Below are 12,495 nucleotides of genomic sequence, written 5' to 3'. Positions count from 1 at the left end.
AGCTACATGGCTTTGTAAAGAGAGAGCAAGACCTAGAGATGAGAGGTTCAGGTTCAAATATGATCTCAGACACTTCCTAGCTGTGTGATGCTGGGCAACTGGCTTAACCCCAACTGCCTAGCCCTTGCCACTCTTCTGCCTTGGATTCAATACACAGCATTGATTTTAAGATGGAAGGTAAGGGTTTAAAAATAAATAATTTTAAAAAAAAAGAATGTGACAACCACTCCCTTATAGTGAGGTAGAAGATATTCAGACCTACAGTTGTAAAAGGCAGAATACACTGTCCATTTTGTTGTTTTGTGGTTTAGCTTTACCTGTTTCTTTCCTATAAGGGAAAGTTCAAAGGGGAATAAGTGTTTTATCAGGAAATTACTATGAAATTAAAATGAAAAACCAAGAAGTCATAAGTAAAAGGGGAGGGGAGATCAAAGTTACTGTCAACACCTTTTCTATCCCATCCCCACTATTAAATATGTAAACAATTATGCCAAAATGTAGGGCAATAAGTCCTATATAGTACTTTCTGGGACTCCCACCTTTTTTTCTCTCTCAGATCCCTTGTTATGCACACCATTTAGCATGCAACTGCCAAGAAAATGATTAGCACTAAAAAGCTCCACAAATTCTTAGCCTTTCCACACTTGCAACACCTAATTCTTAAGACAAGAAACATTTTGCAAAACTGACCTGGATGCTATTTATAGATGATGATAGATTCCACACTTTGAGATCTCCAGTTACAGATACCACCAAGAGAGAATCCTCTGTTAAAAAAAAAAAAAGCATATGACATGCTAACCATTGAGCAATTCAGAGACACAAGAAGGATCATTTATCTATCAGTTATGCACACTGGAGATCTGTACCAGTTTTAAAATATATCTTAGTTCTCATTTAAAAGGAAATAATAAACCTTTTGAGTATTTGCATGAAAAACAAATTTCAAATCAATTGTCCTATTATCCCTTCCCCTGTATAGGCATTGTTAATTTAGAATTTGAACTTTTATTTTCATGTCATATGATATATATATATATATATATATATATATATATCAAATTTAACTCTTAAGCTCTCCTTCCATTGTTATATCCTCAGGAATAAAGGAAAGCAAAAAATACTGGTAATTTTAAATAAATACTTATTAGCTACTACTAAAACATCTCAAGCAGAACTGATTCATAAGAGCCAGTCTTTTCTGACTTTTATCTGCAATGCAATCTCTTTCCAATGTCTTGGGCTATTCATTTTGCTGTCCTAATCTTTTCTTAGTCCTTTAACAATTACTCTGTTTTTCCCATTATAAAGGAGTCAATCTTACATAAGTAGCTCCTTCCTTGACCAGGTAATACAAGCAACATTTTGGATTAGAACATGATCTGAATTTATCAAATGCCCTTCACCTGGCATTCCTCAGTATGCATATTTTCCTATGTAACCAATTAAGACACTTCAGTGATAATTTGTCTATACTGTCCAGGATTACTTAACACATCATGCCAAACATATACCTTGAATCCTCATGGAATGAACAATGCACATGCAACTGATCCAATCAGGAGATTGAGATGATGTAAAAGTGTGAAGAACTACTAAGGTCTTGGCATCAATAATGATGATGTCTTGATATTCTCCACAACACAAAAGCCAGCCATCTCCAGTCATTCGGAAGGCACAGTGATAGTACTGTCCAAATAAAATCCATTAAAAATAGTTAATATAATCGAGGCAAAAATTGTGGGCGTGTGTGTGATTGTGTATGCATGTGTGATAATGTATGTGCTTGGGGCAGAAAGGATGGTAAATTTACCCCAGGGGCTTCAGCTTCTTCACTTATAAAAAAAGGAAGGTAAACCAGATATTTTTGTTCTAGTTCTAAAAGTCTAGTTTGTTAGTTTTGTTGTCAAATTTTCAGCTCAACTATAAGCTGTCATTTTTCTTGACATAAAAATTCATGTTTTATGAAAAAATATTCTTAACTGTAGGAAGTAAAACACTTCGATTAATTCAAGTCTATTCCTTATAAGTTTTTAAAATGTAGACAACTCTGAACCCTCTTCTTTATATTTTAAATATTTAATTTTAAATCAAGAGTAATTTTTGCAGGAATTGCATTTTTGAGTTATTTCCATTAATGACAATTCTATTTCTAATAATTTCTATTCATGATGATTAATTCTTTTAATAGTTATTCTAACCTTGGCAAGAGACCTTCTAGAGAGGCACATTGATGATCAGAGATGGTCTGATTAAAGAATGTGAATGAATGATATAGTAGAAATCTTCACAAAAGATACCAACAACGTCAGCACCATCTAAGTGATAAAAACAAGAGCCTTATCCAGTGTAAAGGCCAATGGAAGGGTAAATATTACATATTTTTTAAAAAGACAAATCACAAAATGTTCTCTATGAAAAACAAGGATATTAGTATATCAAGAATTCATGTATCTAGTAATGATCAATCACTATGCCAGGAGACTTTTAAAGATCTGTACAATCTACCTCCTGACCAAGAGGTGATGGATAAAAGATGCAGAATAAAAGGTACATCTTTTTTTTTGGGGGGGGGTTGAATACATGTATTTAGGACTTATATGTATATATATATATATATATTTAAGAGACTAAATTAATTGCTTGAACAGCAACATTTTTTAAAAAGGAAAGTGGTAGATTTATTACAAAATGCAACCATTCACATATTAAAAGCTTCCCCTTTTTTCTCCTCAGGGCAAAATATATTTGTGAAAGGGTAAGGGGAAATCCCTTAAGTACAATCCTTTAAAATGTCTGTACCCCAGTGATTCCGAGTTGTAAAAGCCTGAAATATCCCATAAGAAGCAGATGTAAGATGTACTTACACAGATGGCTGTGTGTCTATAAGGGAGGGTTGTAGACTCAATGCACTGGCCACTGGTGACATTCCAAACACACATCTCCCTGCCAGAGATAACTTCGTATTATTCTCTATCATTTCCACTCAATTGGCTGGAATAATTTCGTGCCACCAAGTTTTTCTTTAGTGCTACACTTAAGTGCAGGCTGATCGTTTATGTGGCTTTTTGTTACAGATTACTGGGCAAGAAAACGTTGTGGTCATTAGCAGGGGATGACACACAGTATCTGTTTCTTTTTGTTTTGGTAATTACACCCTGCTGCCAGGCAGCAACCTTACTTTAAGGCCAAACCTAGTCCACGACAAATTGTGGGAGGATGGCCATTATGGCTCCTTCAGAGTGACACCAGAACGATCATCCCTTGCAACAGCATCCTCCTGAAAATGGCTCATTTCACCGAACTTAACCTGTACCTTCTGAAAAGCGTAAATGCATCTTGAGCTGTTCTGCTGGGCTCTCTGTCTTGGGCTGAGATTGTTCTGTTAAGAATAAACATTGCCACCTAGGGGCCAGTCTTGGCCCAGCTTTACCAAAAATCATCTCTGCAAGCCTTTGAAGAGATGGCAAACAAGTCAATCCACCCTAAAATAATCCATGCAGATCCATATTTTAGCAAGATTTTTTCCTGTCTAGTTTACATGGTAATATATGGAGCAAATGTTCATGAAATCACCTCTGTAATATATAAACATTTTTTTTTTTAACTCTTGGCCTATCTTTACCAATGCTCATCATCTCTACAAGCCCTGGCACGACATAAACGAAAAGTCAACCCACCCTAAAATAATCCATGCAGATCTATATGTAAGCAGAATTTTTTCCCATCTAATTTACATTATTATACATACAACCCATGTTATTGAAATTACTCACAGCTATAAATATTTAAACACATTTTATGTAGCTTATGCAGTTTTGCAACAAATATTAATGAAATTACATCTAATTATTAATATAGCCCACAAGTTCATAGATTATGATTCTAGAGCTAACGGAGACTTCAGAGGCCATCTAGAATCAGAGTTGTATGGATAGATTCCAGGAGGTTCGGGATCTTGAATAGGAAAAAAAATAATTCTTTATTTCAGTATTCTCAATTCCCTCTAAAATTCCATGTTTTATAATTGGACTTTTAAGAATATTTTTCTGAAGCTCTACCAGACTTTCTTTGGCTTTATCAAGTTTCCAAATGGGTCCATGAAACAAAAATGTATTAAGAAAGTTTAAACCAACCCTCTTGTTTTACAGTGAGGAAATTGAGGCCTAAAGAGATTAGCTAACTTGCCTGAATTCATGAAGGTAATGAGATTCAGAAGTGAAATCTGAATATAGGTCTTCTAACTTTAAATACAGTCCTTTTTCCAGTATGCAACACTTCTCAAATTTAAAAAAAAAAAGTATTTTTAATAGTGTTAAATGTTCATAGAAAGGAGCAGATAGGTAGCAGGAAAGGTAGAGCACCAAGCCTGAAATCAGGAAGACCTGAGTTCAAATCTGAATTCAAACACTTCCTACCCATGTCAAACTGGGTAAATCACTTAACCCCAATTGCCTATTCCTTGCCACTGTTATGTCTTAGACTTGATGTAAGTCAGAAGGTAAAGGTTTTTTTTTAAAGTCTACAGATCTACAGTTCTATGGGACCTCAGAGGCCATCTAAAAAACCTCGTTTTAGAGATGAAGAAATTGAGGACCAGAGAGGATAACTGACTTTGTCCCCACATCCCTCAGATTGTAAGCAGGAGTTGAACCTGGGTCCTCTGACTTCACAACCAATGCTCCTTGGGAACAGATTAAATTCTTCAATCTGCATGAAGATAAAATTCCCATGCAAGAAAAAAAATTTTAATCTTTACAAGGTTTAGAAGATAATATTAAAATCCAAGGGCAATGATAAATAGATAAATGCTACGTTGCACATAATGTTAATGGTTTTCTTCCCTCTCCCCCTTTTTCCCTAGGAATAAAGATTTCTGTATTTAAATTGAGATAATAATGAATTATTGCCTTGAAGCTAGAAGTTATCTCAGAGGCCATCTAGGACAACTGTTTCATTTCTGAACCAGAGAGATTATGTGACTTACTCACAGTTACAAATGTACTAAATTCAGAAGTATTATTTGAACTGAGGTTTTCTATCTCCAGAGTTAATGCCCTTTCCACTCATATCATATCATACATCCAATGCTTTCCATAAACAACTATTGAATTGAACCAATCCAAAATGGAAAGATGTAATGACAGTAAATCTCCAAATCCTCATGCATCAAAAATTGCTATTTTGCACAACCTCTTCACACCCCTACACACACACACACACACACACACACACACACACACACACACACACACACTCCTCTCTCTCTCTCTCTCTGTCTGTCTTGGAATCTGTCTACCTTTGACCAAAAATTTTCAATTATCTATCTTTTATCTGTATCCAAACAATACCACATAACTGGTGAGCTTCACTGAGGAGCTATTCCAATTTGGCCTCATTGTAACTTGATGGCGAACCTAGAACCCCAGGCTATACTACCTGACATAGCCTGGGGATCAAAGGTTTAAATACAGTATTTAGGAACAATGCTACATCTGTAGTCCAAAGCACAGTTGGCCAAGAAATGCCATGTGGAGATTCTCTTTACCCAAAGAGAGGGACCACCAAGAGATGACAGGACAGCAGCTCATGAAACCCTCTCAAGGTAAGGAGAAATTGAGATCTAGTCATGGACCAAGCCACATAGCAATATTGTCAAATCCTTTAAAATACTGAAACAGAATTTGCTACTCCAAGTTACAAATAAACCTGCAAAGATTTCACAAACTAAACAGTCACTCTTCTGTCTCCCAAAGAGTTGTGGAAGGGAAGGGGGAAAAAAAAAACAAAAACAAATCATTTGTTTAACACACATAGCTTGGCGTATTACAGGGCAAGTGGAGAAATTGTTCACTTCTTAACAAGAAGTATACTCTCAATATTGCATTGCAGCTTCTTCTTTTCCCCAGGCAAAAACCTTTCCCAAAGATTGACCTGACATAGTCTAAGTCCTCTTCTATCTCTAAGAAATAAAATCCAACATTTCCCAAGTGAAAAACACCATCACACAAACAACCTTACATTTTGTATTCCAGCAAAGAAAGGGGAGAAGGCAAGGGAATGGAGATACAGTGTAATTGGTGGGAGAGAAAAAAGTCACTTTTCTTGCCTTCCTGTGACCAGAGCTCAAAAATCCTCAGTGAAATGTCTCATGGGGGTGATCTGGTGTCATCACTAAGAAATGAAGACCTGTAATGAAGCAAAGTAAACTCTTGCTCCCTGAAACATTGCATTGCTCTCATAAGACTCCACACAGAGCATATTTTCAGCTTTTTTTAAAATGCTTTCTTATCAGGTGTGGAAAACATGCTGGAATCAGAGGAACTTAGTTCGAATCTCAGCTCTACTAATTATTACCTGTATGACCTGGAGCAAATTCCTTTATCTCTCTAGAACTGTCTGTAAAATCAGGGGTTAAGATTACAGATACTCATTAAGGTCCCTTTCAGCTCATAGTCTATCTAATCTCATTTAATCTTCATAAGCACACTAGGAGAAATGCTATATGTGATTTCATTATCCCTCTTTTGCATATAGGGAAACTGACTCATGGAGGAGATATCTCCCTTTCAAGTTATCAACAAAACAACCAGAGAACTTTGCTAACATTTGAGGGGGAGGGGAAATAGCCCTTTCATTTGCCATAATATGGAAAAGAGGCTGAAATTTTTTTTCCTGCTTGAGGTGAAAGAATCTCATTTGTAACAATACTTTGCCCTTCATACTGTGGCCTTTCAAGGCTTCATGATGGATGCTTTGCTCTCATACATCTCAAAAACCTTCATGTTGGAGGAAGAAAAAAATGAAGACAGAAGTCCAGGTCAGAAATGTGCCTGCCCTGCCTCTATATGTATTCTTTGTACTAGAAAACATGGGACCAAGGGGGTAAAGGTTCCTAAAGGCTAGGTTTGTGTTAATAACACTCAATGGCCTTCCTGCTACTAAATGAGTATAGGTCTATAGGGAACCTGTATAGCCTTGGGAAAATAGATTTCACTAAGTGGAATTATCTTGTCTTAAAGAGTCAATCCACCTGTAAAAATGGATTATAATTGTCTTCTTTTTCTTTCTATTTTTTTTAATAACAGAAGGCTCCCTGGGAAGAGTGAAAGCAAAAGACAGTGTCCTTAGTTCTTTAGTTCTTTTAGTCAGATCTAACTCTTCATGACCCTATTTGGTGCTTTCTTGGCAAAGATGCTAGAGTGGTTTACCATTTCCTTCTCCAGCTTATTTTACATATAGAAAACTAGGGCAAACAAGGTTTAGTGACTTGCCCATGGTCTCATAGCCAGTTAAGTGTCTGAGGCTGTATTTGAACTCAAGTCCAATGTTCTATCCACTAAGCTGCCTGATTGCTTCTTTCCTAAGTCAACATGAAAAAATCTGTTTGGCAAATGCAACTTTTTTTCTCCCAAGAATTTGAGACTCATTAATGAGCTTTGAAAATGCCTTTCAAATGGATATAATGGAACACTATTATGCTGTAAGAAATGGGACAAAGATGGTTTCAAAGAATCATAGGAAGACTTGTGTGAATTGATAGTGAAGTGAGCAAAACCAAAATAATTTATAAAAGCAATACTATAAAATAAATGATTTTGAAGAACTTTTAAGAACTCTGATCAAGTAAATGATCAACCATGATTCCAGAGGTCAGAGAAAGAAAGATTCTGCCTACTTCATGATAGACACTTTGCAGACTAACATGAAGAATAAAAAAATACATTTTTGTATTTGATTAATACAGTCATTTGTTTTAAGTGTGCTCTTGTGATACAAGATTTCTGTATTTCTTTCTTTCTCTCTTCTCTCCTTCAGATGAAAGAGGAAAAAGAGGAAAAAGAGTAAAAAGAGAAAAGGACAAAGAAACAGGGGAAAGGAGAAAAAATGAATATTTTAATACTGAAATGCATAAAATACATAAAAGTAAACCTTGTTTAAATGCCTAAAAGACATTAATATTGTGTGTTATGTGGATGGGTAAAGTGAGCTAACTTTTTAAAATCTTTCTTTAATAGAGTACAAGAACCATCTGAAAAGTGATGCAATGGATCCTGACAACCCCACAGTTGAGTGTTTTGTCAATCCACTGCATGCTAAGCCTTTGCATTTACACCTGTCAAACCTAAGTTGGTCAAAGAAGCTGGCACTGTCTGGGGGAAAGAACCATCCATCTTCACATGATCTGAATTATGAAGAACCTCAGAGGACACCTAGTCCAACACAAACCTAGAAATTCTGTTACAAATATTCATAAAAAGCAGTTAAACTAATCTGTACTTGAAGGCTCTGAACAAGGTGGAACCCACTGTCTGCTTCAACAGCTCATTCTACTGAGAGATAAATCTAATTCAGCCTTTTGGGAACCTCTATTCATTCTATGGATCCAAATAAATCTAATCCCTATTCTGCTTGTCAGTCCTTCCAATACTTAAAAACAATTTTTATATTCAACCGTCCCAAAAACAAATAATTTTTTCCCCTCTGAATAAAAATCTCTACACTTCTTTCAACTGGTCCCTATAAGGGAAGGCCTCAAGACCCTTTACCATCTTAATCATTTTCCTTTTGGATATGACACAGTTTCTCAATATCCTTCTTTAAGTTAGCTCTAGAACTAGACACAAATATTCCTGATATGATTTGATCAAGGTCTAGAATATGATGACACTTTCATCACATATTGTGTTCATTTTTCCCAGCAATTTGTGATAGAAAGAGTAGGTACAATAGTGCCATGCTAATGCCACACAATAGTTAATTCCATGTAGAGCTGAAGAAAAGATCCATAGGCAAAGCTATGGTATAGCAATAAAACATCAGAAGCAAGCATAAGGACCACTGATAGGAGGTGGAAAAGGTAGAATTTTATGAGGATGCCAGGTAAGGACCCAAGAATGCCAGAGCCAAAGGATAGAGCAAGATTAGTCCAAGACAAACAACAGCACAGAGTCACAGAGATCAGGTTGGGAAGTAGAACAAGATTTTAGACAGATTAACTGGAAAGCAATTACCAAGTTATGAATAGACCCTGAAACCTCAAGATGAGAGTAGGTAAAATTCCCTGTAAAGGAAAATTTTGGGGTTAGCAGTTGGGTCAGATGCTAATATAGATTAGCAGGGGAATAAAATCTTAAGTCCCTATGACTATTGAATTTTAACATTCATTTTGGCCCATTCAAAATGGAAAAAGACCTATGAAGCTTATTATAATCATTTTAGAGAATCCTCCTCTAGGTCCAAACTGGCCTGGAAAACCTCAAATAAAATAAAATATTCAGGCAACCATTTTAAACAGGACACATACCTCATTTCTAGTCTACCAATAGTCTTCTAAATCTTGAAAATTTCCGACTAGAATATAGAACTATGTAATGGAAATGGTGCTAGTCTGGGAATTGAGAGACCTGGTTTCTTGTCTTAATTGGGTCACTGTTTGTTTAGCCTTCAACAAGTCATTTCTCTTCATTTTGCCTCAGTTTCCTTATCTGTAAAATGAGGAGGTAAGTTTAGGTGATTTCATAAGTCCCTCCTTGCTCTAAAATTCAATGATATATCATTGTTAGTACAAAGGAAAAGTTCCCAACTACAAGAAAGTGCTTTGTAAATTTTAAAGCATAATAAAACATGAACAATTATTAAGAAAATAAAAACAATGAATAACTACTTACCCATTCTCAGAAGCACTAACAACATATGGCTGTTTTTCAAATTCTCTGGCTTTTGCCAAACATGTTATAGAAGCAGTATGACCGAAGAGAAGCTCTTTTGCTGAGATCTACAAATGGCAACGTGAAGTCTGTTAAGTAATTATATCTGGTCCTAATCAACAAAAAACCCCTACATTTTACATATTGATGGTACCATGAACAGAATACCAAGCCAGGAATCTGGAAGACAAGCTCAAATCCAGTCTTAGATATTTCTTAGCTGTGTGACCCTGGAGAAGTCATTTAATCTCTGTTTGCCTCAATTTCCTTGTCTACAAAATGGGGACAATGATTGCATGCTATACTCTAAGGTTGTTGTGAGGATCAAATGAGATAATCATTATATAGCAATTAGCTCAAAACTTGGCACATAGTGCTATATAATTTTAGCTGTTATTATTATTAATATATCAAATATATTTTTTAATTTTAATTTTAATCTCTTTTATTAATCCTAATACTGAGAAATATCATTAACTATATTATCTTTACTTATATAGTTAGAATAGCATATCTAAATCCATATTATAGTGCTGCCTCATACTGGTAAGAATAAAATTCTAAATTAGATTTCTTTAAGATAGTCTATTTTTCAAGATGCTGAACAAGGTTGTATAAGCCTTAAGAAATGACAAACAAGATCAGTTCAGAAAAACCTGGAAAGACTTATATGAACTGATGCAAAATGAAATGAAGAGAACTAGGATAATAGCAAATATAATAAGAGAATATTGTATGATGATTAACTTGAAGGACTAAACCATTATCAGCAAAACAAGCTTCCAAGGTACCCTCAAGGGATTCATAATAAAAAAAATGCTATCTATGGCTAAGGAGGAACTATTGAAATCTGATTGCAGTTCAAAACATGCCATCTTTCGCTATATTTCCTTCATGTATTTTTTATTGTGTGTGTGATATGTCTTTTCTAATTGCCTGGGGAATGTGGAAAAATGCATTTTATTAAAGCACTAGTATAACCTTTATATCAGCCTATTTACCACCTCAGGGAGAGGTGGGAGGGAGGGAGAAAATCTGAATTGCAAAATGTCAGAAAATCATTTCCAAAAATTGTTTCTACATGCAATTAAAAGTGATTTTTTAAGTTTAAATTTTTTTCTATTTTTCTATTGTAGATTCATTTTCTCATTCAAGCATCCAAGACAAAAATCTACAACTCTATAGTTTCACAAGTAATTCTATGTTAATTGTTTCAAATGGAGGAAAAACAGTACATGGAAAGAACCATAGCTGGGGTTAAAAGGGCCTAAGCTAACATTCGACTTCTAATTCTTACTGTGTAACCTGGAATAAACTCATTTATCCTCATTAGTCCCAATACCTCATTTGTAAAATGCAGATAGAGGGAGCAGGTTATACCTCTAAGATTCCTTCCAGATCTAAAACTATGATCCAATGAAATCACTTAGATAATTTCCTGATGTTGGGAAAAAAAAAAACTACTTTCAGTAATAAAAAGAGAAGATGAATGGTCAGCTAGGTAGCACAATGGATAGAGTGCCAGGCATGGAGTCAAGAGGAACTGGGTTCAAATCTGACCTCAGATATTTCCCACCTGTGTGACTCTGGTCACTTAAACATCATTGGCTAGTTTTTGTCACTCTTCCATTTTTAGAAATGACACTAAGACAAAAGGTATGGATTTTTTTTAAAAAGTGAAAATACAAAAGTTAAACTTCAAGTCAGAAAGTCACACAGAAATTTCTGAAATGGAAAGGAAGTTATCCACCTATGACCACTTTAGATAATGAAAGGAAGATTCCAAATTTGAGAATTGTAAAGGTCAATTTTTCTTCATGAACCAGTACTCACTAAGTCCTTTATCCAATCCAGAAAAATATTTGAAATGATGCTCTCTCAGCCATGTCTATGAAAGGATTAGAATCACTGTGTTATTTACAATGATCAAAGCTAAGTCACCCTATTAACGTCATATCTTTTCTGTGGAAGCCAGGATACTCTCACAGATAAAGGCACACACATTCTCCCAGCAATCACACTTACAGGACCCATTCACCTTTGGATTTATTCCTTTTAGCAGTTTACTGAAGCTCAGCCTGAACAGTGGATCAGGGCACATCATCAGGAAAATTTGCTTTCTTTTATACTAGTTGACTTTTGGGGGACAAACCACTCTTATAGGCTAAGTAACAACCTGACACTCAACTGCCTATCAGATGTAATCCTCTCTCTGCCAGCAACCTATGACAAGTCACACAACTTTACTTAGAATCAAAGATCATAGTTTTCAAACTGAAAATGGCTCTAGAGGCCATTTAAACCAACTCCTTTGCTTCATAGATGAAAAAAGTGAGGTGCAGAGGGAATAAGAAATTTGCCCAAGATCAAAAAGGCCATCTCTGCAACAATTGCCCATTAGATTACCTCTTCTCAGAGTCACATGAAAAGAAAGGGTTTGTTTGTTTTTTAAATAGGGTCACTTATTTTAAATTGTTTTCATAACCAAAATTAACTATAGATTTTAAATCCCTATAAGGCTCTTCCTGTATCACACTCCTCTAGAGTATAGGTAAATGAGATTAAAATTGAAATTTTTTTCCAATTTGGAACTGGAATTTCCAATCAGAAAATAGCTAACAAAATAAAAATATAATAAAACATCAATAATGTTAACATATGATTTTCTAAGTTAATATATTCCCTTTTTCCCACACAAGTATCCTTAGATTTCTGTTTCAACTTGGCATCACTGTATTAACTTATATGCCCTATCCAACTTGTATGTCTATATATATATATATAT

The 12,495-nt window shown here is 35.2% G+C and overlaps 1 protein-coding gene across 1 annotated transcript in view; it reads right to left on the bottom strand.

Annotated features, from left to right (window-relative positions):
• Positions 1-12,495, bottom strand: part of WDR72 (WD repeat domain 72) — a 68,169-nt gene that overhangs the window by 17,324 nt on the left and 38,350 nt on the right. Inside the window, exons 3-6 of the mRNA XM_044665157.1 lie at positions 9,672-9,778; positions 2,868-2,946; positions 1,515-1,689; positions 691-767 (exon numbers count right to left, since the gene is read on the bottom strand). Of these exons, the coding sequence (XP_044521092.1) occupies positions 691-767; positions 1,515-1,689; positions 2,868-2,946; positions 9,672-9,778 (438 nt within the window). The remainder of the gene's footprint in view (positions 1-690; positions 768-1,514; positions 1,690-2,867; positions 2,947-9,671; positions 9,779-12,495) is intronic.

The sequence above is a fragment of the Gracilinanus agilis genome, chromosome 2, assembly GCF_016433145.1.
Source record: "Gracilinanus agilis isolate LMUSP501 chromosome 2, AgileGrace, whole genome shotgun sequence".
Lineage (NCBI taxonomy): Eukaryota > Metazoa > Chordata > Mammalia > Didelphimorphia > Didelphidae > Gracilinanus > Gracilinanus agilis.
The sequence above is the reverse complement of the archived record's forward strand: the minus strand, read 5'-3'. Positions and strand labels throughout refer to the sequence as shown.